Source organism: Giraffa tippelskirchi, chromosome 2 (genome assembly GCF_054371585.1).
Source record: "Giraffa tippelskirchi isolate mGirTip1 chromosome 2, T2T-mGirTip1v1.2.pri, whole genome shotgun sequence".
Lineage (NCBI taxonomy): Eukaryota > Metazoa > Chordata > Mammalia > Artiodactyla > Giraffidae > Giraffa > Giraffa tippelskirchi.
The window spans coordinates 48,946,883-48,971,676 of record NC_137276.1 but is presented as its reverse complement, the minus strand read 5'-3'; the positions used below and the strand labels follow the sequence as shown (position 1 = coordinate 48,971,676).

Sequence of the window (24,794 nt, the reverse complement as noted above, 5' to 3'; positions counted from 1 at the left end):
ACTCCTCCCGGCTACATCATTTACTACCTGTGGGACCCTGGACAACTTAGCCTTTATGAACTTCAGCTTCACTGTCGTTAACAAGGGGACAGGGTCTACTCACCTGGCAGTTACTAGAGGAAGCAAATGAAAGGGTGTGAAGGCATCAACACGGGGTGAATGCTATGGTGTGTGAAGGTGTGGGCAGTGGTCTTCCACCTGCTCCCCATCTCTGCCCCTTCCTCCTGGTCCCACCTACTTCTCTGAAGCTGCTTTCTGGTCTCCTGATTTTTCCTTCCTTGGCTCTCCCCTTAAATGCTGCTGCTCCCCAGGCTCTGTCTGGGTGCTTCTGAATCCCCTTCTTGCCCTTGATTGATTAGACTGGTGGGAGGTGTGTGGCATGGGGGGGACACAAATTCTGGAGCCAGATGACCTGGCCCCAATCTCAGTTCTGCTGCTGACTATGTGCCCTGGTGCCTTGGTTCCCTTATCTGCTTAAAATGATCAGTAAATGGAGTGCCTGCCTACTCAGAGGGTTGTAGTGACAATTATGTAAATAAAGGCAGGCTTTCTGGTCTGAAACCCTGATGGTCAAATGTTTCAGAATCCAGGATTTTTAGGATTTTAGCAGTGTGTACACATCATTATGTGTCATCTGTCTTCCTCTCCCTGGGTCTGAGGCAACACAATATTTTACACTCAAACATGCTAATATTTCTGCATGAAACATACACCTTTCACACTGAGTGGGAGAAAGCCTCTTAAGTATTCTCTTCTATCAGGAAGATCCCTTGGAGGAGGAAATGGCAACCCACTCCAGTATTCTTGCCTGGAAAATCCCACAGACAGAGGAGCCTGGTGGGCTAGTCCATACAATCGCAAAGGGTCAGACATGACTGAGCGGTGGAGCATGTATGCAAATTGGTTCAGAGCAAGCTTTGCTGCCAATGAATCTGCTACAGATTTTTTGAGAATCTGTTTTAGATTTCAGAACTGAGAGTAAGAGATTGTGGACTGTGCAGGCAAACCCTTGGGATAATCTTGGCATGTGGTTAACATCTGGCAAAACTAGCTGCTATCATGGCCACAGCACCCAGTGCCCGGTTCATGATTGACTCAAAGTGCTGTTTGCTGAGTGCTTGTCTGCTTTCCCCTTGGGGGCCCTGTGAAGCCTCCCTCCTTCACAGACCCACACCTGTTCCTGGCCTCGGTGTGGTTCCCTGCTGTTTGTGTACCATCTCCCACAGTGCTGCAGTGGCGTGATACCCTGAGAAAGCAGATGCAGCCAGGAATGGGGAGAGAGGAAGCTCTGGTCCTGCCTGTCCCTTCCCCAAACTGCACCCCTCTCATCCTCCATAATTCTCGGTGGAGACAAGAACCCGGGAGCATCTTAGGACTGGCATGGCTCCTGACCTCCATGGTCCTCCCTCGGCAACCTCAGCTGCGAGCTCATCTCACAGCTTCACCTGCTCAGGCTCTACTGGTGATTTTTTTTTTAATTAATTTATTTTTTATTCAAGGATAATTGCTTTACAGAATTTTGCTGCTTTCTGTCAAACCTCAACGTGAACCAGCCATAGGCATACATATATCCTCTCCCTGTTGAATCTCCCTCCCATCTACCTCCCATCCCACCCCTCTAGGTTGCTGCAGAGCCCCTGTTTAAGTTTTCTGAGCCATACAGCAACTTCTCGTTGGCTATCTATTTTACATATGGTAATGTAAGTTTCCATGTTACTCTTTCCATACATCTTACCCTCTCCTCCCCTCTTCGCATGTCCATAAGTCTATTCTCTATTCTGTTTCTCCATTCAGTTCAGTTCAGTCGCTCAAATGTGTCCGACTCTTTGCAACCCCATGAATTGCAGAACACCAGGCCTCCCTGTCCATCACCAACTCCCGCGGTTTACCCAAACCCTTGTCCATCGAGTCAGTGATGCCATCCAACCATCTCATCCTCTGTCGTCCCCTTCTCCTTCTGCCCCCAATCCTTCCCAGCATTAGGGTCTTTCCCAATGAGTCAACTCTTCGCATGAGGTGGCCAAAGTATTGGAGTTTCAGCTTCAACATCAGTCCTTCCAATGAACACCCAGGATTGATCTCCTTTAGGATGGATAGATTGGATCTCCTTGCAGTCCAAGGGACTCTCAAGAGTCTTCTCCAACACCACAGTTCAAAAGCATCAATTCTGCGGTGCTCAGCTTTCTTCACCGTCCAACTCTCACATCCATACATGACCACTGGAAAAACCATAGCCTTGACTAGACGGACTTTTGTTGGCAAAGTAATGTCTCCTCTTTTAAATATGCTATCTAGGTTGGTCATAACCTTCCTTCCAAGGAGTAAGCGTCTTTTAATTTCATGGCTGCAATCACCGTCTGCAGTGATTTTGGAGCCCAAAAAAATAAAGTCTGACACTGTTTCTACTGTTTCCCCATCTATTTCCCATGAAGTGATGGGACCAGATGCCATGATCTTAGTTTTCTGAACGCTGAGCTTTAAGCCAACTTTTTCACTCTCCTCCTTCACCTTCATCAAGAGGCTCTTTAGTTCTTCTCACTTTCTGCCATAAGGGTGGTGTCATCCGCATATCTGAGGTTATTGATATTTCTCCTGGCAATCTTGATTCCAGCTTGTGTTTCTTCCAGCCCAGCATTTCTCATGATGTACTCTGCATATAAGTTAAATAAGCAGGGTGACAATATACAGCCTTGACGTACTCCTTTTCCTATTTGGAACCAGTCTGTTGTTCCATGTCCAGTTCTAACTGTTGCTTCCTGACCTGCATACAGGTTTCTCAAGAGACAGGTCAGATGGTCTGGTATTCCCATCTCTTTCAGAACTTTCCACAGTTTATTGTGATCCACACAGTCAAAGGCTTTGGCATAGTCAATAAAGCAGAAATATATGTTTTTCTGGAACTCTCTTGCTTTTTCGATGATCCAGCGGATATTGGCAATTTGATCTCTGGTTCCTCTGCCTTTTCTAAAACTAGCTTGAACATCTGGAAGTTCATGGTTCACGTATTGCTGAAGCCTGGCTTGGAGAATTTTGAGCATTACTTTACTAGCATGTGAGATGAGTGCAATTGTGCGGTAGTTTGAGCATTCTTTGGCATTGCCTTTCTTTGGGATTGGAACAAAAACTGACCTTTTCCAGTCCTGTGGCCACTGCTGTGTTTTCCAGATTTGCTGGCATATCGAATGCAGCACTTTCACAGCATCATCTTTCAGGATTTGAAATAGCTCAACTGGAATTCCATCACCTCCACTAGCTTTGTTCGTAGTGATGCTTTCTAAGGCCTACTTGACTTCACATTCCAGGATGTCTGGCTCTAGATGAGTGATCACACCATCATGATTATCTGGGTCATGAAGATCTTTTTTGTACAGTTCTTCTGTGTATTCTTGCCACCTCTTCTTATTATCTTCTGCTTCTGTTAGGTCCATACCATTTCTGTCCTTTATCGAGCCTATCTTTGCATGAAATATTCCTTTGGTATCTCTAATTTTCTTGAAGAGATCTCTAGTCTTTCCCAATCTGTTGTTTTCCTCTATTTCTTTGCATTGATCGCTGAGGAAGGCTTTCTTATCTCTCCTTGCTATTCTTTGGAACTCTGCATTCAGATGGGAATATCTTTCCTTTTCTCCTTTGCTTTTTGCTTCTCTTCTCTTCCCAGCTATCTGTAAGGCCTCCTCAGACAGCCATTTTGCTTTTTTGCATTTCTTTTCCATGGGGATGGTCTTGATCCCTGTCTCCTGTACAATGTTTTGAACCTCTGTCCATAGTTTATCAGGCATTCTGTCTATCAGATCTAGTCCCTTAAATCTATTTGTCACTTCTACTGTATCCATTGCTGCCCTGTAAATAAATTGTTCACTACCATTTTTCTAGATTTCGTATATATGTGTTAGAATACAGTATTTATCTTTCTCTTTCTGACTCACTTCACTCTGTATAGTAGTTCTAGGTTCATCCACCTCATTAGAACTGATTCAAATGCATTCCTTTTTATGGCTGAGTAATATTCCATTGTGTATATATACCACAACTTCTTTATCCATTCATCTGTCGATGAACATCTAGGTTGCTTCCATATTCTAGCTATTGTAAATAGTGCTGCAATGAACAATGGGATACATGTGTCTCTTTCAATTTTGGTTTCCTCTGGGTATGTGTCTAGGAGTGGGATTGCTGGGTCTTATGGTGGTTTTATTCCTAGTTTTTTAAGGAATCTCCATACCGTCTTCCATAGTGGCTGCATCAATTTACATTCCCACCAACAGTGCAAGAGTGTTCCCTTTCCTCCACACCCCTTCCAGCATTTATTGTTTGTAGACTTTTTGGTGAGGGCCATTCTGATCAGTGTGAGGTCATTGTAGTTTTGATTTGCATTTCTCTAATAATGAGCGATGTTGAGCATCTTTTCATGTTTGTTAGCCATCTGTAGGTCTTCTTTGGAGAAATGTCTGTTTAGGTCTTTTGCCCACTTTTTGATTGGATTGTTTGTTTTTCTGGTATTGAGTTGTATGAGCTGCTTGTATATTTTGGAAATTAATATTTGTCAGTTGTTTCATTTGCTATTATTTTCTCCCATTCTGAAGGTTGTCTTTTCACCTTGCTTACAGGTTCCTTTGCTATGAAAAAGCTTTTAAGTTTAATCAGGTCCCACTTGTTTACTTTTGTTTTTATTTCCATTACTCTAGGAGGTGGGTCATAGAGGATCTTGCTTTGATTTATGTCATCAAGTGTTCTGCCTATGTTTTCCTCTAAGAGTTTTATAATTTCTGGTCTTACATTTAGGTATTTAGTCCATTTTCAGTTTATCTTTGTGTATGGTGCTAGGAAGTGTTCTAATTTTATTCTTTTACATGTAGCTGTCCAGTTTTCCCAGCACCATTTATTGAAGAGGCTGTCTTTGCCCCATAGTATAGTCTTGCCTCCTTTGTCAAAAATAAGGTACCTGTAGGTTCATGGAGTTATTTATGGGCTTTCTATCTTGTTCCATTGGTCTATATTTCTGTTTTTGTGCCAGTACCATACTGTCTTGGTGACTGTAGCTTTGTAGTATAACCTGAAGTCAGGAAGCTTGATTCCTCCAGCTCCATTCTTCTTTCTCAAGACTGCTTTGGCTATTCGGGGTCTTCTGTGTTTCCATATGAATTGTGAAATTTTGTGTTCTAGTTCTATGAAAAATGCCATTGGTAATTTGATAGGGATTGCATTAAATCGGTCGATTGCGTTTGGTAGTATAGTCATTTTCACAATATTGATTCTTCCTACTCAGGAATGTGGAATATCTCTTCATCTGTTTATGTCATCTTTGATTTCTTTCATTAGTGTCTTATAATTTTCTGTGTACAGTTCTTTTGTCTCCTTAGGTAAGTTTGTTCCTAGATGTTTAATTCTTTTTGTTGCAATGGTGAATGGGATTGATTACTTAATTGCTCTTTCTGATTTTTCATTGTTAGTATATAGAAATGCAAGTGCTTTCTGTGTATTGATTTTGTATCCTGCAACTTTGCTAAGTTCACTGATTAGCTGTGGTAATTTTCTGATACTATCATTAGGGTTTTCTATGTCCTACTGGTGTTTTGGAACAACAGACTGGTTCCAAATAGGAAAAGGAGTACATCAAGGCTGTATATTGTCACCCTGCTTATTTAACTTATATGCAGAGTACATCATGAGAAATGCTGGGCTGGAAGAAACACAAGCTGGAATCAAGATTGCCGGGAGAAATATCAATAACCTCAGATATGCAGATGACACCACCCTTATGGCAGAAAGTGAAGAAGAACTAAAGAGCCTCTTGATGAAAGTGAAGGAGGAGAGTGAAAAAGTTGGCTTAAAGCTCAACGTTCAGAAAACTAAGATCATGGCATCTGGTCCCATCACTTCATGGGAAATAGATGGGGAAACAGTAGAAACAGTGTCAGACTTTATTATTTGGGGCTCCAAAGTCACTGCTGATGGTGATTGCAGCCATGAAATTAAAAGACGCTTACTCCTTGGAAGGAAGGTTATGACCAACCTAGATAGCATATTTAGAAGAGGACACATTACTTTGCCAACAAAAGTCCGTCTAGTCAAGGCTATGGTTTTTCCAGTGGTCATGTATGGATGTGAGAGTTGGACGGTGAAGAAAGCTGAGCACTGCAGAATTGATGCTTTTGAACTGTGGTGTTGGAGAAGACTCTTGAGAGTCCCTTGGACTGCAAGGAGATCCAATCTATCCATCCTAAAGGAGATCAATCCTGGGTGTTCATTGGAAGGACTGATGTTGAAGCTGAAGCTCCAATACTTTGGCCACCTCATGCGAAGAGTTGACTCATTGGAAAAGACCCTAATGCTGGGAAGGATTGGGGGCAGAAGGAGAAGGGGACGACAGAGGATGAGATGGTTGGATGGCATCACTGACTTGATGGACATGGGTTTGGGTAGACTCCAGGAGTTGGTGATGGACAGAGAGGCCTGGTGTGCTGCAATTCATGGAGTTGCAAAGAATCGGACACGACTGAGCGACTGAACTAAACTGAACTGGTGTTTTGATTCGGGGATGGTCAGAATGCTGAGGTGGGGAGCCCATATCATCCCAGGGCAGGTCCTCCCCAGAGCCAGGAAGTGCTCAAGGGTATCTTGTGGAGTGGAGCCCTTTCTGCCCACTATGGTCAGCCCTTCCCACGACTGGCAGGAAGCCTTATGTTCTTGTTTGTCCTGTCCACTGGCAGAGCCTTAAGCAGGAGATTCCAGGCAGGGCTGCTGCCTTTCCCTCCTGGAGATTTGTTGGACCCACCCAGGAAAGCCTCCCTGAGCCTTTGCTGCTGAGGATGGAGCCACCCAGGATGAGAACTGGGCTGGGCTGCCTACCTGGATGGCAATGGGGACGATCTTGTTGGCCAGATTCTTGTACAGCAAGCAGATGGGCGCGGCCAGGAACTGCAGAGTGCAGGGGTCTGTTTTGTTGGCATCGATGCCATCCAACAGTTTAAAGTCCACGATGAAAATGTTCCCTTGCTGCAGGAGGTAAGAGGAAATACATCCAAATCAGGTTCAGTCTGAGACGGACCCAGGAATCAGGCCCAGTGGGAGGGATAGTAGGTCCAGTCAACATAGTGGAGTTCAGAGCTTAGAGTTCTTGCAGTCCTAACTCCAAGGCTGATTGACAGCAGTTTTCATAGACTATGGTGGGGCTCAGCAAGGTGAAGAAATGCCAGGGGCCCCTAACACACTTGCTGTTCCTGCAGTCTGCCTGACCCTCATGAAAGATGTTGAAAGACCACCCAGAGTGACAGTTAAGAAAGAAGACAGAATTTAGATGAAATAAATGAGAGAAGTCACGTGCCAAGAGTGACGCTGCAGGATTCCACTTATAAGAGTTCAAAGCTGGGCAAACTCAAGTGTCAGAATCAGGACAAAGGTTACCCTTGGGAGGAGAGATGGAAAGGCGGCAGGAGGGAGGTTCTGAGGTTCAAAAGCGGGCATCCACCGTGTCAGGAGGGGGTCGTCAGGGCTGGGGGACCCTGAGGTTTTAAGGGAGGGTCTTCAGGGGTAAGGAGGTCTACAAGGGTTGGGGTGGGGTCTGCAGGGGAGGTGTGTGTTCTGTGTCCTGGTGTGAGGCTCTGGCATGGCTGGGTAACTTGGTGCTACCAAGCCATCACTGAGCTTGCTGCCACTCTTGATTCCTGTAGATATCACACTTCAATATAAAACAAAAATGCATGTGGGGAAGGTAGCAAGTCACCCATCCCAGGTTACACTTGAGTCCCCTGCGTGTGTTAGTCACTCAGCCGTGTCCGACTCTGTGACCCCATGGACTGTAGCCCTCCAGGCTCCTCTGTCCATGGAATTCTCCAGGCAAGAATACTGGAGTAGGTAGCCATTCCCTTCTCCAGGGGATTTTCCTGATCCAGGGATCGAACCTGGGGGTCTCCTTCATCACAGGCAGATTATTTACCATCTGAGCCACCAAGACGGAGCCTAACCTGAGCGTCGTGAGGGCTCTTTTTGCAGGGCAGGAGCCTGCTCAGGCCAGAGCTGGAAGAGTCTGGATGGAGGATAAGTGGTGCTTCTTCTAAAGCCTCTTGTGTTTTAAGCTAGAAATGGAGGCAGGGGTTGCGATCCAGTTGGGGAAGGGGGTCAGGGTAGATGTGGTAGAGACCTGTCAAGTCTCAGGTGCTCAAGCCAGCTGCATGTCCATAAGTCTGCCAGCAGAGGGCGCCGGGTGACCACAGCTCACAGGCTTCAGGACCGCCAGCTGTGGGACCCTGCAGTTGTCTGACGCCAGTGATGAGCTCTGAGCATGGGCCTGAGTGGCACTTGGGGCAGGAAGGGGACAGGGTGGGGGAAAGAGGTAATGGTGCCCTTGGCCAGTCAGAGAAGAGGGAAGGTGGGGACAGGCTGCCTCCAGCAGAGTATGTGATGGTCCCTTAGGACACCTTGGCCAGAAATTGGAGACACCCAGGCCTGGTGGGTCACGGGGCTGGTTGGGCTTCTGAGATGGGCTGGACAAATGGACTTTCAGAGCAGAGTGGCCATCAGTGACCACTGTGCAGAAGAAATGGCTGCCAATCAACTCTTGAGCAGACCAAATTATTTAAGTTCATGAATGACAGGCTAAAGGGAGACCCTGGGAACCAGGAGGCCTGGCATTTGGGGCTGCCTATGGGGCATTTCTCTGTCATTCCAGGCCACCTCCTCTCTCTGGGCTGTGATTTCATCCTTCTGGAAAGTGAGGAGCCAACTGTATCTCTCAGTTATGATATTCTAGGTTCTGTAGAAGATACGGGTGGTCTCGCTTGTCTGGTGTTCCTGTCCTCTCCTTTTGGTCAGCATTCTCCATTCTCCTGGCTGTAGTGACTGGCTCAGGGAATTGTCTCACAACTCAAACTGGACCCATGACACTTGCTGAAAGTGTTGGGAAACAAGGACTTTTTTTCTGGGATTCAGCAGTGTTTGCTAAAATGATGGAAGGTAAATCTGAAGCTCTTAGTAGTCATCTTTACCTCCACATAAGGACACCCTTAGAAAAAAAAAATCCAACAGCGGCAGAAAATTAATAACTGGAAAAATGATGTTAATGGATTATCTGAATCTTAGACCGAGTTAGTTCAGTCTGCTTTATGCTGTTGCCCCAGCCAAGGCATTTCTTAGATTAAATTGGTTTTAACTTGAAATCACAGAATCCTAATATAAAGTCTAAGAACTAAAACACTCTTGAAGAGTTGTGACAATGACTCAAAAACAACAATAGGGGTAGAATTTACGTATTCATATTGCAAAAAAATAATTGCATAGGTAAAAATGAAAAAAAAACTTAGGAGTTTTAGTTGGCCACAAATCTATGATCTTTGTAGATCATAAGATGCTGCCAAAGAGAGGTAGCAGAAAAGATTGTGGGGATTGAGAACTACATCATAGGGGATGGAGCCATGTATGCATAAGAGATGGGTGGTGCACGTCTAAGGATCCAGTCAGTGGTGGCTATTGGATTACTGCTTCACTCTTGAAACCACAGCTGAGCACCAAGACCATTACTCAAAGGAAAGGTGACCATTGTGATGGCAAGGACTCCTGAGTGGTGGCTGATCCCCCTGCCAGGGTGGCTGGGTACATGAGTGGCTGCTCAGTCCCTTCCAGTTCTAGAATTCTCTGACTTTCAAGGTTCAGTGATTCTCTGACTTGAAAGTTGAAATCAATATCACTGAATCAATGTCACAATGTCCAGCAATTAAGTCTACAGAGAAGCACTGCTGTGTGTGCCTATCTGCGTGGAGGTATGTGTTGTCACCTGTCCATGTGACTGGGTGGGGCAGGAGCCCTGCCTGGGGACCTTACCTGGGCAGGTGGCTCTCCGGAGTCAGGTGGGCAGGGTGTGAGGGCTAGGAGGTCTATCTTCAAATGGCACTGACCATCCCTCTCTTGCCAGGCCCCTAAGATGAGCCAAGCAAGCAACATGGGGTGCCTAGAAACAGCAGAAGGCCTCCTAGACACCTGAGGGGCAGCTGGCAGGAGGCCTGCTCATCCTGGCTCTAGGGGGAAGGGGCCAGCTGATGAGAGACTAAGGGCCACTCCCAGAGCCTCAAGCTCCCGGCATGGAGGTGGCTGACACCAAGTCCCACCAGAGGGGGGACTCTTTCTGTTCAAACCAGAGGTTTGAACTCTTTCTGTCTCAAAACCAGATGAGTCTTGGAACTGGAGAGAGCTGATCCTGCAGATGAGGGCCAAGAAGAGGGGTGGGAAGAGGGTGAGGACAGGAGCAGAAGACCAACACTTCTAATTAAAAAGTCAGAGTTCCATCAGTTTTCTCCTTTTGTTTTTGTTTTGTTTTGTTGTTTCCTAATGTAAGATTAGCTTTTTCTTCAGTTTCTTTACCTTTGCAAGGTGGGTAACAATTGATGGTTCTGCATGTAAAGCATGTCTCACAATACTTGACCCATAACAGGCCCTTTGTTAGAGCGAGCTCTTTTAATTATGATATTGATACTGAAAACATTGATCTCATGCTCTCAGACCCAAGCATCATGGAGAAATATTACTCTCAATTCCCTCACCTATGTTGGACAAGACCATTTTCATAAATGCTCAGGAAAAGGAAGAGGTCACTTCACCGAAGGCAGCCAATCTGGCCATCAACCAGAGCCCGGAGATAGTGGCCCAGGGGCCAGCAAGCATGGGCCAGCAGAAGTGGTTTCTGCCTGACTGAGTGTGACCCGGCCACCCGAGCTGCCTCTGGCCCGGGCCACTGTCTCCAGCCGACCACGTCCTACCTCGAGACCAGGTCCTACCTCGACCTCCTGCTCCAGGGTGAGCTGCCGCTCCAGGCTGCACTCCACCATCTCTGTGGTCACCGGCAGATTGTCTGGCAGCTTCAGACAGCGCTGGATCATCACAGGGTTGCAGCCGTTCAGGAACTGGTAGCCAAACATGAGGTCTTCCTGCCAGTGATTCATGACCCGCTCTGCGGGGAGAGAACTGCAGCTCAGCCTGAGCTCTGAGCTGGGCTGAGGTTGTCCTGATGCAGACCGAGGGCCAGAGTCCCTGCTGGTACCCTCTCCCAGGCGTTCACTGGACAGCCCACCATGCTGAACTGCTTGACCACTCAGTCAGGCCAGGGCAAAACCCCATCCTCCCTGAGCTAGCCTTTAGTGGCTCAGAAGGAACAAAAATAGACAAATGGGACTGCATCAAATTAAAAAGCTTCTGCATAGTAAAGGAAACAATCAAGAGTGAAAAGACAACCTACAGAACAGGAGAAAATGTTTGCAAACCATATATCCAATAGGGGTTACTCTTCAAAATATATAAGGAATTCCGACAGCTCAATAGCAAAAACACCAATAACCTGATTAAAAAGGGGAAAAGGATTTGAACAGACATTTCTCTGAATAAGGCATAGAGATAGCCAGCAGGCATATGACAAAATGCTCAACATTACTAATCGTCAGCAAAATGCAAATCAAAATCACCATAAGATACCACCTCACACCTGTCAGGACACTATTATTATTATTATTTTTTAAAGGCAAGTATTGGTGAGGCTGTGGAGAAGCTGGAGCCCTTGTACATAGTTGGTGGGAATGCAGGATGCACAGCTGTCATGAAGAACAGTGTGGAGCTTCCTCAAAAGGTTCAAAATAGAACAACCACATGATCCAGCAATCCCAGTTCTGGGTATTCATCCCAAAGAATCAAAATCAGGATCTTGAAGAGATATCTGTATCCCTGTGTTCACTGCAGCACAATCCGTAACAGCCAATATGAGGAAACCATGTAAAAGCTCATCTACAGAGGGATGAAGAAAATGTGGTGTATACATACAATGGAACACTATTCAGCCTTGAAAAAGAAGTATATTTGCAATATATGACAGCATAGATGAACCTGGAAGACATTATACTCAATGAAAAAAGCCAGTCACAAAAGGACAAATACTGCATGATTCTACTTACAGGAAAAATCGAAATTAGTCAAACTCATAGAATCAAAGAGCAGCACAGGGACCTCCCTGGCAATCCAGTGGTTAAGACTTTGCCTTCCAATGCAGGGGGTATGAGTTTGATCCCTGGTTGGGGAGCTAAGATTCCCATATGCCTTATGACCAAATAACCAAAACATAAAACAGAAACAATGTTGAAAAATATTCAATAAAGACTTTTTAAATGGTCCACATTAAAAAAAAAATCTTGAAAACATCTATACAAAAAGCAGCATAGCATGGTGATGGTTAGGAGGGGTTGGGGGAGTTACTAATCCATAAGCATGAAGTTTCAATCAAGCAAGATGAATAAGTTCTAGAGATCTGCTATGCAACACTGTACCTACAGGAAGAAAAAGAACCCAGGTCCTGTGCCCAGGAAGGACGGGGGCCCGGGATGCAGAAGAAGGAGCGGAGCAGGGGACAGCCTGGGGAGGAGTCAGTGAAGGCAGCTGTTCCCTGTGCTTGTTTCCCTACTGTCTCCTAACTTTTCTGTTGCTGCATGGTCCATCCTACGCCATTCCTGGCAGGTATACGATGCTACTGCTCTACCGAACACATCCTAGTCCGAAGGAACCCACTGTTGCTTTCATGTAAATGCTTAAAAAACCACTCTAATTCCTGCCTTTTCTTTGTTAAGAAGCATAAAAAATGATTGATTTATGTAAGGAAAAAATTCTGATATTTTCAAGACTTTTGATGGTGGAATGAGGTTGAGGGTGCTCAGCCTTGAACATCCAAGGAGTAGAAACCTCTGGCCAAGGGAGTGGTCCCCAGGGAAGGGCGCTGTGTGGGTGCAGGCAGTGCTAGCCTGGGGGACAGGGAGGGCCCAGACTGGAGCAGGTGAATCAGCCCTTTCCCATGCCCAGGCAAGGCTCCCCCAGCACCATGAGAGTGCCCCAAAACACTCACCAGAAATAGTGTTGCTGATCCTGACAAAGATTTTCTCAAAGTCGGCGAAGTCGCTCCAGGATGACTGGAACATGTGCATGAAGCGGTTGATGAACAGGTTCTCCATCCTGCAGATCGAGACATGGTGGCCCCCTGGCACACACTCTGGCCTCACCTCCCCCTGCCAAGTCCCTTTGCACTCGAGTCTTATGGGGCCTCCAGGGGCCTTGAACCCAGGGCAGCTACAAGGGGCAGCTGATTGGCCTTGTGGAAAGCAGGATGAAGCTGGCACCCATGCCCACGTGCTTCCTTCTGCACTCCCCAAAGAAAGAGCCCAGGGGCCTGCCCTCAGCAACAGTCTACAGTGCTCATGTCTTCATTCATTCATCAAACTTGTTGCTACCCTCCATCAATGCAAGCTTCCAGGGACAGATCACTGTTATCTCCTCTGCAGCTGCTCTCTTGGGTCTCCTGGATTTGGGAGGATGAGCAGTTCAGTGGAGTTTAGCCATCCTTTACTGTCTGCCTAACCCTGGCTCTTTGCTGGTGCTGAGGAGGACACAGCTCCCAAATATTCATTACATAGGAAAGCAAAGTAACCCAGGATAGGAACTTACTAAATTCAAAAGGCCAGCTGCAGGCAACAAGGAGAGAGATCTGAGTGGCCTGAGCAACCCGGGGGGGCTTCCTGGAGGAGGCAGGTGTGGGATGGGTCTGGGAAAGGTGGAGAAGGCAAGAAGGGATATCCCAGTCTTTCCTACATAACCTAGGCAAGATGCAGGATGGAGGTGTGGGAACTCTGGCCAGTGCTCATGGTGATGGCCTCTGCCTCATTTTCCCTCTCTGGCACATGCATAGCTGAGAATGATGAGCAGTCACCCTGTTTCCTGCCTACCGTCCACTCCTCCAAGTTTCAGGCCTCCCCACCAGCTCTGTCTCTTTTATCCTGACTTGGTGGTGTTGGCATGCATGGTGCCCCATTTGGAATGCCGTGTGCCCCTCTTTCTCCTCCTTCCGAGCATATGGGGTGAATGTATCTGGAGGGCTTGCCTAGTGAACCCCACTTCTCCTGTGATCTCATGAAGCCTCTCCTTCCCCACAGGCCTGTGATGTTACCTCCACATCGCTGATGGCAGGTTAAATACAAACACATTCACATGAAAACCTGCCTGCTGCCCAAGCACCAGGAGGGTGAAGGTGGGTCTGCATTGCTCCGTTGGGCCTGGGCTCTGGGCAACAGTGGGCTCAGGGCTCATGGTCATAGCATAGTCAGGGCCTGCGGTGGGGGACCTTCCCAGTGCTCCTCCGGTGGGCTGCCTGTCCTGCCCACCCATCTTCCCCAAGGGTGCCTCCCCCAGAAAACAGCCCTTATGCAGAGGCCCCAGCCCCCTCCTTGCATTTATTCCTGGGGCAGTGTGCTGGTGGGGACTGAGCATGTCTGCAAAGGTCTGGGAATCCCGAAGCCTCCTCATGCCTTCTCTGTCTCCGCAGAATCCAAGGACTGAAGTTTGGGTGTTTTGTCTGAGTGAACCTGGCTGACGGGCACAGAGGGCTCTGAACAGCATTGCGGAGTGGCGGGGGGGACACCCGTGAGCATGCACGAGGGCAGCAAGTCCCAGTGACCAAAGACGGGGACTCAGCAGACAAGCAGGAGACCCTAGGCCCCTCCTGGCCCTGCCAGTTACAGGAAAGGCACCTGATGCAGAAAAGAACACACCTGCCTGAAGACTCCTGTTCGGGTCCTGCCTCGGTTTAGCAAATGCTTCTCTTGTTGGTCCTGGCTACCTGGAGACCTGGGAGCCCACTCTGCTTGAGGATGGGTCCTGGGGCCATGAGGCCAATGACCTCAACGAGTTAGAGGAATCAGCTGCCTACAGATGGTTGATACACTGTGAGGCCTGGAATGTGCTAGAGCACAGCCTGGGCTGTGGTGGCTGCACACAGTAGGTGCTAAGCGCCTCAGAGCCTGAAAAGAACCGTGGTGTCATTCTGTCTATTATCATCAGCAGTTTGATCCAGCCCTTCATGGGGAAGGGGGAGCTTTTACTTACATACTTGCTTTACTCACGTGCTTGTTGCAGCCTCACCACGGCCAGACAGGCCTCCAGGAATGCCCCCAGCTAAGCTTCTATCAGCCATGTTCCTCCTTCCTCACCTAGCACCCAGCCCTCCTCCTCCAACCTCCTTTGTTAGCTGAGCTTCCTGGGACAGGAATCCTTGTTAAGGTGGAGGACTAAACCTCTAATGATCTCTGGTGTCTGGGTGTGGAGAGGCCTTCCCAGGCCTGTACAATACTCCCTGCCCGGAGGATGGCCCAGCACCACACATTGCCCTGGAAAGAGGTCTCGGACCCCAGGGCACCTTGTGGGGGATTGGGAGTGTGTCACAGCCCCACATGGGTCACGGGTCTCCCTAGCTCTCTCTTTGACCTTAAAACAGAAGGTTGGCACCGAACATAGGGTGGGGTGTGGTAGGACTACCCAGAGGAAGCCAGAGATCCAGGAAGAAGAGGAGTTAGGAGGAAAATTATTTGCAAGTCATCGAGAAGCAAAATATTGCTACATACTCACAGACAACTGGATATTAGGGACTCTAAAGACGTGTTATCACACAAAGCAGAACCCGCGTCCAGAGAGGGCACCTGGCTCGCTGAGGTCACACAGCCAGGTGACAGCAAGGACAGGTAATGGCACAGCCAGGTAAAAACAGAACCAGATATAGATACAGCCAGGCGGGAACTCACATGGAGCCACTGGCTGGCCTGGGCTGGGCACCAGCTGTGGGCCCTGTGCTAGCAGAGGTGAGAGCTCCTGCTTCCTCCCCCTCCTCCACCCCTTTCCTTCTTTGAACAGCTTCTCCATTTTCCATTTCATGGTTTTGCTCTTTGGGGTGGGGGACTAAGCTTCCTGAACAGGGCCAGCCCTGTTCCAGGCAGAGCAGGTGGCTCCCAGGAAACTTGCCAGTTACCCAGAAGTGGCGCGGAAACGGAGCTGTCCAGAGGTGGAGGTTCAAGAGGGAAGGGCCCTGATGATCTCCTCCCTGGGTCTGTTTTCCATAGTTAACGCCGGCCGAGGTTAGCTAAGGGCAGAGTGGCACCTCTATGGAGGGAGCTGTGGGGAGGCAGGCCAGGCCCCAGGTCAGGTCAGATCACGGACCTTCGGGGCAGTAGGGTTGCCACATGCGGGGTGGACACCTTTTCTCCTTCAGATCACTGAAGGGATGTACCAGAGGGTCTTGGAGCCCCAGCTCCACTGCTGGGGTCTGGACACAAGAATCCTGAGTGGGGCTGGAGTCCATATGCAAGCCCAGGTCAAGGCCAAAGAGGACAGCTGAGATGGATGCAGATCACCACAGCCTGGCTGAAGATCCTAGCCCCATCTCTTCCCAGAAGTGTGGTCTCAGGAAAATCCTTAACCTTCTGTGCCTCAGTGTCCTCATCCATGAAATGGGTATAATGATTGTCCCTGCCTCACAGGGCTGACATGATATACAAAAAGCACTGGTATGTAAAATGAGTTCAACAAATATTAGTGACTAGTACCCTGATTATCACTTACTGCTAATATTAATATTAAAGTCTGTAGTCTTAAGCTATGGTGTTCTGGGGGGACCAGTAGACAAGTTCACAACCCAGGCTACAGCACAGCACTTGCCCTCTCCTTCCTGCCCTCTCCCTCCTGGGGTCCTGCTGTCTAATTCACTCATCCCTTTCTTCCTTCACACTCAGTTCACCAAGGAATCTGTACATACTGGTTCCTCTTTGCTTCCTTTCCTCTGCTGCCCCTGAGTGCTCTCCTCCATGACACTGGGTGTCATATCCTAGTCACTGTATCCACAGAGTCAGCTCTAAACTCCCCTGATATCCCCGAAGCATCTGACAACCAACTTCTCTTTCCTTGACACTAAAATACTGACTCCCATGGACCTCATCCCTGGTGAGGGTGCTTCAAACCTTCATAGTCCTGCAGCCTCATCCCAGTAAAGGCTGGGATCCTTGCCCCATTCCCGCATTGGCAGCCTCAGTCCCACTTCCATATACAGGCCCCCCACTCCAGTCCTCATGGATCAAGGAGTTCTCACTGTCCTGAATGCCATCCGGCTACTCCTCCAATCAGCCTGGTGAACTCCTATACATCCTTCAAGACCCAGGTTGGCCTTCCATCTTAGAAAGCTCTTTACTGATGCTGTCTCCTAGAGCTTCCTCCCTGCCTCCCGCTTCCCCAGTGCTCCTTTCCTAAGGAATATCCATCACATGCCATCATGATGAGCTAGCTGTCTACAGCTCGGTCTCCACTAGACCGTGAGCTTCTTGGAGCTGGGACTGCTTTTGATTCATCTCAGGCCCCTCACTCCTAGGAGCTCAATAAACATTTGTCGAAGGATGAGCAGCAGATAGCCTGCTTGGGCCAGCTTCCACAGGGATGGAGGAAGCCCAGATGAGCCAGCAAACAGGCAGTGACAGAGCCCCAGGTGGCAGCTCCCTGGCTAGTCTCCTTCCTTGGACTCAGGAAAGAGAAGGAGGTCCCCGCCAATCACCCAGAATGGATCTACTAGAGGCCACACCCCTACAGTGTGCTAGACCTCCCCTCAGCGGCAGTGCCTGCATTTCAATCTCACAACAATTCTAGCAGTTAGGCAGCATCAGCCTTACTTTATCATCAGAGAACTTTTACGTCAGGAAACTTAAAAACCTCTCCAAGATGGTGCAGCTAGAACCTGAAATGGCCACTGCTTTCCAGGCTCTAGATAAGGCGACCTCTTCCTTGTAAAGGGTACTTAGATGAGATAACACTTGTTATAATTTTAATAGATTAATAGATCCCCCCCCCCACCTCCAGGGTCGCCATGAAGGTTAAAACAGACGATTCTATGGAGAAAGTACCCACACCTACATCCTGGCACTGAGTAGGGGCTTGGTAAGTGTCAGGCCCTTATTACTTTCTTCCTCCCAGAGACGCAGCCTCTGGAAGACAGATGAACTGGGTCTCTGGATCTCTCTGGTATGAGGGGATTCCCTGCAGAGTTTGCTTGTCAGGCTGTGTGTGTGTCTGTGTAGGGTTTTTCTCAAATGTCCCAAGGAGGAAGACCTGGGGATGTGGCCTCCCATCCTTTCTTTACAGAAGTTCGGAAGTTTGACCAAATGAGGCAACTTCTTGAGGGGAGAAGCTTTGCAACTAAGCAAATGTTGCCACAGAAGCTAACTGAATGAGCACTTCTCAACCTGTGTGCCTCCTGGTTATGCCAACCCAAGGCTAGGGCCCACTTGGGGAAACTCTCACCCTGCCCATAGGGAGTGGCCAGCACGAGGAAGTGCTGAAGCTCCTCAGGGCAGTCCAAGGCTTGGCCAGGTAGCACGTTCATGGATTTAGGGCTTTTCAGATTTGCATGACTGGGAGAATTCCCTAAGGTGTCAGCGTACTGATTGAAAGACCCCTCCACTATCCCCGGGGCGGGCCTGGGGCTCCATGTTGGTAACAAGCACCGGAGAAGTCTTTGAAAACCGTCAGTAATTCAGCCGCCAAGAAGGAGCACAGAAGTCAGATTTCTGCCATTTATTAGCAGGATCTATTGGGCAAATATCTGACTTCCTTCTTCTGCAGATTCCTCAACTGCAGAATGGGGTTAAGAACTGTGCCCACCTCATGCAGCTGCAGTGAGACAAACAGAGATGCCCGTGAGCCACCAGCACAGGCATGTTGGCCGTTATTACTGCAGGACCCTGCCAGTTAGGGGACAGCTTACACCTTGTCTACCCTAGAACTGGCCCAAGGGGAGATGAGACACTCCAAGTAAAGACCTCCACTCTGAGACCTCCACTCCAAACAGAAAACAGCTCTCATTGGCGTCTGGAGTCCTCTGTGCTATAACTTTGTTTAGATACAGGCTCCCCTGTGATTGCACATTCAGGATCTGTGCTATGACCAAGATGTAATCAAGTGATTTGGGAGGAGTTGCTCAGCAGAGCTGCTCCCTCAGCCCAAGCTCCCATGAGGGGAGGAGTGAGAGTCCCGCCTCTGGCCCCAGCTGCTCAAGTTCTCACACACTTACGCTTTGGAGTAGTTCAGAACAAAGTCCACTCCCTTCTCACTATCGAACTGGATATCTCGGGGTAAATCCTTGTGGCATTTGGCATCAATACTCAAGGGGAAGCCAGGGTTCCACTCCATCCATCTGAGCATGAAAGCGAAGGAGAAAAAACAGAATTAAACATCTGGCCTTTGGGCTGGACCCTCAGGCTGAAGGCTGCCCATCAGGTGACCACGTTGTGGCTAAGTGTAAGCCTGGTGAGGTATTGGGATGCTTCCCAGGGTCTGGTAGCCCCCCAAACTTGCTGTGTCCTGAGCCTCCCAGTGGGAGGCCTGAGGTCTCCTGAACCTGAGGCTGGGCTTCCAGCAGAGGAGTGGATGGTAGGTGCATACAGAGAGCATCAGAAGACCTCATTTTTTTTGAGGTGACATTCAAAGGTGATGTCCCCTCAGCCCAGAGCTGCCTTGCTGGTCACTGGAAGTGGAAATGGTAGCCCCCACATCTGACCTGGACATCCAGTGTCTCACCACCTTGGTCAACACCCTTGTATTGTATGTGGCGGTCAGGGGAAAGGGGACAGTGGTCATGCCTTCATACACGGGGCACAAGGCAGCCGGGTGGTTGGGCAAGGACCTCCAGGCACAGACTGTTGCCAATAGTGGGTTCAGACATTGCTATAGTCAAAAGAGTTCCCCTCAAACACAGGCCATGTACTCTACCCCACCAAAGATTTTAGAGTCTGTTATCCCTGAAATTTATCCTGCAGCATTGGGCATTTAATTTTTTTTTTGCCATGTCTCATGGTTTGTGGGGTCTTAGTTCCCCAACCAGGGATCAAACCCAGCCCCTTGCAGTGGAAGCTCAGAGTCTTAATCACTAGACTGCCAGAGAATTCTCTTAAGTCTTTTTAAAATTTTCTTTTTGTTTACTGTAGAAGCAAACCAAACCAAAAATCTGTTAACTTCTTTAGGGCAGGAAGAATGATCTTATATTTGTTTAAAAACGAAAATTTACATTCTGGGATTTCAGCTTTTCCATTTGTATTCCTAATTATCTTTCCTTTTTAGTCTCTCCTATGAGAGGGAAGTAAAACACTGAGTGTACAGGTCATTAAAAAGTCTTAAGGCCCTTTAATATCTTGTACTTTTATTGTCACAAAAATTCCCAGTGTTTTTTGAGGCGTCCTGTTTGTCCAGTAAGCCTCTCACTATTATCATTAGAGGTGAACAGGAGTTGGATATGAGCACTCTTATAATCACTCAGGGTGCATTTTGAAAAGTGTTTTCTGTTGCATTTTCCTAGACATTAAGAAAACCTTCTATTTTTGTTGTTTGTATTAACACCAATGCTGGGACACTAACCAGACTAAAAATGCAGATGAGTGCACAAATATCAACCAATTTATTGATTTTTTTCCTTTGTTTAAAAAATTATTCAAGGCATCTCCAATATATGTCTAAAACTGAGACAGTCATCTGGTAGCCCCACTGGTATTAACTGTCAACTGTGGGTGCATGCCTGCTCAGTTGCTCAGTCATGTCTGACTCTTTGCAACTCCATGGACTGTAGACTGCCAGGCTCTTCTGTCCATCGGGTTTTTTAGGCAGTAATACAGGAGTGGGTTGCTACTTTCTCCTCCAGGGGATCTTCCCGACCCAGGGATTGAACCCCCGTATCCTGTGTCTCCTGCATTGGCAAGCAAATTCTTTATCACTGTGCCACCAATTACTGTTGGTCAAATCCATTTAAACATTACTAAACATTTTCTCTTAGCCACTGGAAGTCCAAGGGCTCTAATCAATTTTAAGAGCTTAGTGGAGCTGGATTTTTTTCAGTATGCAAGCACTGAGCCCAATGAGAGGAGATGTGTCAGCTAATGCCTTCCCATTTTTTTTTAAGTGCAGCGTTTACCTGGAGCACATTTCCTCAGGACCTCCCTGACTCCCCCTGACCCCAGCCTCCAAAATGCTTCCATCTCAGGTGGTCATGAGGCCACAGCCTCTCAGTGCATGGAGACAGTACAGTTTGCCAGACAGTACAGTTAGTTTACAATTGGCACCTGAAACCAAATGCTTATGTTCCTTTCACTCAAGGACTGTTGCCTGAGAGAACTGACAGGCTGACCTGTGCAAGGCCCAAAGACCTTCACATCCATAGATAAATAGGCAAAGAAAAATCATACTCCGTTGGGAAGACCACGTTGAACAAACAATCAGAAGGAAAAAGCAGAAAAGACATTTAATTTCTTAAAAAAGAGAGAGAGCTAGAGAGGTCTTAAGGAGATGTAATTAGAATCTAAAAAGACTTTCTGCAACCATAAAGCATGATTTCTGAATTGAAAATTCCATAGAAAAATGGGAAGAGAATACCAGTCACTGTGAGATCTGGTCAGTCTCCTGGAAGACAAAATCTATTCATTATCTAATTATTGAGCACCTGTTATATGACAGGAACTGCCCTGTGCCAAATGGAAGAAATTGTAACACCGATATACAAAGAAATGGAAGCCATGGACAAAAACACAGGAGATATGAAAGTTGGGTATACAGGATTTGATATGTGGAGAGTCAGAGTTCCAAAGGACAGAGAGCAATATATGGAGGAGTAAAAATCAAAAAAATAGGAGAAAAACTTCCTTAAGCTGAAGAGACCTCAATTTTCTGAGTAAATCCTATACAGAAAAAAATAACAAAGGAAAAAAAAAAGGCATTCCTAGATATATTCTAATTATATTGTAAATGTCAAATAGGAGAATGTTGGAGGGAGGGAGGGGAGAGGAAGGAAGGGATAAAGAGGGAGGAGAGCTGCTCCTACAAACACGAGCTTCTGGGAAAAGGAAACGAACCAAACTATCATTAGGTTTCTTATTTGCCACAGCGACAACAGGGAGACAGTGTTAGGTGTTTAATGGACATTTTTTAGATCATCATTTAAGCCTCTTATATCAAGTCAAGGAATTCGTGAGGGCAGGAGAAATATTTTTGAGGGGAGGGGTTGTGGGGACAAGTATGGACTGGGACACTATATTACCCACTTTTTCATATATTAATTGAAAGTGTGCGTGTGTGCATGCTCAATTGTTTCAGTCATGTCCAACTCTTTGTGACCCTATGGATTGTAGCCTGCCAGGTTTCTCAGTTCATGGGATTCTCCAGGCAAGAATACTGGAGTGGGTTGCCATGTCCTCCTCCAGGGGATCTTCCCAACCCAGGGATTGAACCTGTGTCTCCTGCACCTCCTGCATTGCAAGAGGATTCTTTGCTGCTGAACCACCAGGGAAGCCCCATATTAATTGAACAAGTTCCGCTAAACAAACATGATGTTAAAATGAACCATGAAGTTACTGTTTATCAGAAACAGTAGCAAATATATTGAACAAATAAATAAGCAAAGAGTGTTTATTAGAAAACAACATATTGAACAAATAAAAATATCAAAGGCATTTTCTCAAAAATCAAGACTCATAAAGGATGTTTGTCCTTGCTACTGTTACTTTGTTCTGGCAATAAGAAAAAAATTATCATTGATGTAAATAATGTAAACTGAGACAAAAGTATCATCAGTTTTATAACAAGGTCAAATAACCAGACAATTAAAAAGACTCACTTAAAAATAATTAGAACCAATAAAATAGTTTAGCAAGGTGTCAATACAAAGTAAATAGTGAAAAATGAGTAATTCATCTTTATCCCAGCAATATTCATTTAAAATGGAAAAATATCCCAGTTAGAATGGTAACAGCTACAATTTCCTTTGGTATAAAGTGACTGGAAAGGTGAAAGCACTTCATGAATAAAACTAGAAATTCTACTGAAGGATATCACATAGATCTAAGTGGGTAGAAAGATGGAACATTATTAAAATGCCTGTACGGGACACATTTATTTGTAATTCAAAGCAATTCTCATCATGAAAAACTAAAAAGAACAGTGAGATAACAAAACAACCATTCACATTTATCAGAAAGTTCTGATCACCAAAAGATGGTGCTGGGTCATGGAGTAGAAAAACAGACCCAGATACAAAACTAGCTAATACTTACCCAGTGTTTTCCATGTGTTGAATACTAGTCTGTGTGTTTTCATAGTGTAACTTATTTAATTCAAAACCCTAAGAGGTGGTATTATTATTTCTCCCACTTTACAGATGGGGCAGTTGAGGTGCAAAGAGACTGAACAGCTTTCACAGTGGCAGTAAGTGGGGCTGAGCCCAGGCATTGACTGCAGAGCCTGCACACGTGCTTGCCACATCAGCTCCGTGTGCTGTGGGTGTCATCGCAAAGCAGCAGGAAGAATCTTATTACTTAATAAATGATACAAGAAACATTTGACTCCGATTTCACATCACGTATAAAAATACATAGCAGATGAATTAAAAGCCTAAAGTTAAGAACAAAATTATAGAAACATTAGACAAAAATATGAGTACTTATGTAACACTGGGATGGGGAGGGCCTTCTTAAGCAAAGCAGGAACCCCAAAAGTTACAAAGAAAAAGAGTGCATATATTAAGCAAAAAAAAAGAGCTAAAATCTGTGGCAAGAGCAACAGAAGACAAATGACATACACTATACATATAACAAAGGGATACTATCCCAATATATGAAGAGCTCCTTTAGATTAATAATAAACTCATAGAAAAATAAACTGTATAAATAGGCAATTTGAACAAGAAGCAAAGCAGAGGCTAAACTCACTAGTGGTCAGAGGCATGCAGATTAAGTCAGCAGTGGGCTCGTACTTCAGGGTAAGGGCCTTTTGTTTTGTTAAAAATTTAAAAGATTGATGTCATCAGGCATTAGTGAAGGTATAGGTAATAGCATATTTTCATATACCATTGTTGAGACTGAAAACTGCTGTAAAATTTTGGGAAGAGAATTTTGTCATTATTTCTCAGAGTGAAAAATGATGATTTGACCCAGGTATGTGAGTTCTGGAAATTAATCTGACAGTAATTCAAGCACCAGTACATCAAAAATGTTTGTACGAGGTTGCTTCTTGCAGCACTGGTTTTAATACAAAATATAATCCAGTATACAAATGGGAAACAAACTGAATGTCCATCAATAGGAGAATGGTTGAATAAACTCTGGTACTGTCACATAAAGCAAGAAATAGTGGCAACTTAAGGATGAGGAAAACAGTGAGATGCTATTGCACATACATTAGATTGACAAGGATGAAAATGTCTCAAGGTGTGAAGTGGGTGGATGATGTAGGGAAACAGCAACTCAGGAACAGCTCCTGGGGTGAAAATTGGCAGAACCCCTTTGGAAAACAATAGGTTATATTTAGAAAACTTAACATGTGGTCTTCAACCCTGCGTGTCTGCTCCTATGGATGTTCCCTAGAGCAACTCATTAAAGAAATCAGGAGACAAGACGTATGAGGAACCTTATGGCATTGGCTTGTGACAGCCAGAAACTAAAGACTTCCCACATGTCCACCAGCAGGGGAGTGGGGGAGCATGATGGTTTATTCACACGATGGTGTGCTACACAGAAGCTAAATGAATGGATGGCACCTATCAATTGGCAGCTCTTTGCAACAGAATAATGGGGGAAGAAAAAGCAAGTCATGGAATGATTAGATTAAATGATGTAGATGAAAACCCACTACACTATAGTTTGCTCTGTGTGTGTGTGACTGTGTACCACACACGCAATCACAGTGAGAGAACATGGGTGCTGGGTTATGAACTGTGTGGGCTTTTTCATCTTCCAGCTTGGCTGATTGCATGAAGAGAACCAGCTGAATTTGCCAGCTTCTGACATACTGGAGACTATTCTTAGCTGTTATTCTTATCTGGAAGCCTGAGGGTTCATGTGAAAGAGGAACTCTAAGAACACGCAGACAGTGCAAATTCAGTGTTTCCTAAACGGAAACGGAGCAGGAGGTCTGAAAAGAACAGATGAGCAGAA

At 46.4% G+C, this 24,794-nt stretch overlaps 1 protein-coding gene and 1 long non-coding RNA gene across 5 annotated transcripts in view; one reads left to right on the top strand and one right to left on the bottom strand.

The window, feature by feature from the left end:
• The window catches only part of ALOX5 (arachidonate 5-lipoxygenase), a 44,460-nt gene that overhangs the window by 6,072 nt on the left and 13,594 nt on the right, over window positions 1-24,794 (bottom strand). For all 4 annotated transcript variants that reach the window (XM_081560577.1, XM_081560588.1, XM_081560595.1 and 1 more), the window contains exons 4-7: window positions 18,896-19,018; window positions 12,869-12,975; window positions 10,767-10,939; window positions 6,850-6,996 (exon numbers count right to left, since the gene is read on the bottom strand). In XM_081560577.1, the coding sequence (XP_081416703.1) occupies window positions 6,850-6,996; window positions 10,767-10,939; window positions 12,869-12,975; window positions 18,896-19,018 (550 nt within the window). The remainder of the gene's footprint in view (window positions 1-6,849; window positions 6,997-10,766; window positions 10,940-12,868; window positions 12,976-18,895; window positions 19,019-24,794) is intronic.
• On the top strand, window positions 9,633-23,197 carry LOC145533376 (uncharacterized). Its single transcript, XR_014074035.1, has 5 exons — window positions 9,633-9,755; window positions 13,950-14,044; window positions 14,339-15,530; window positions 17,686-17,763; window positions 23,021-23,197. It is a non-coding gene; the product is annotated as an uncharacterized LOC145533376 (long non-coding RNA).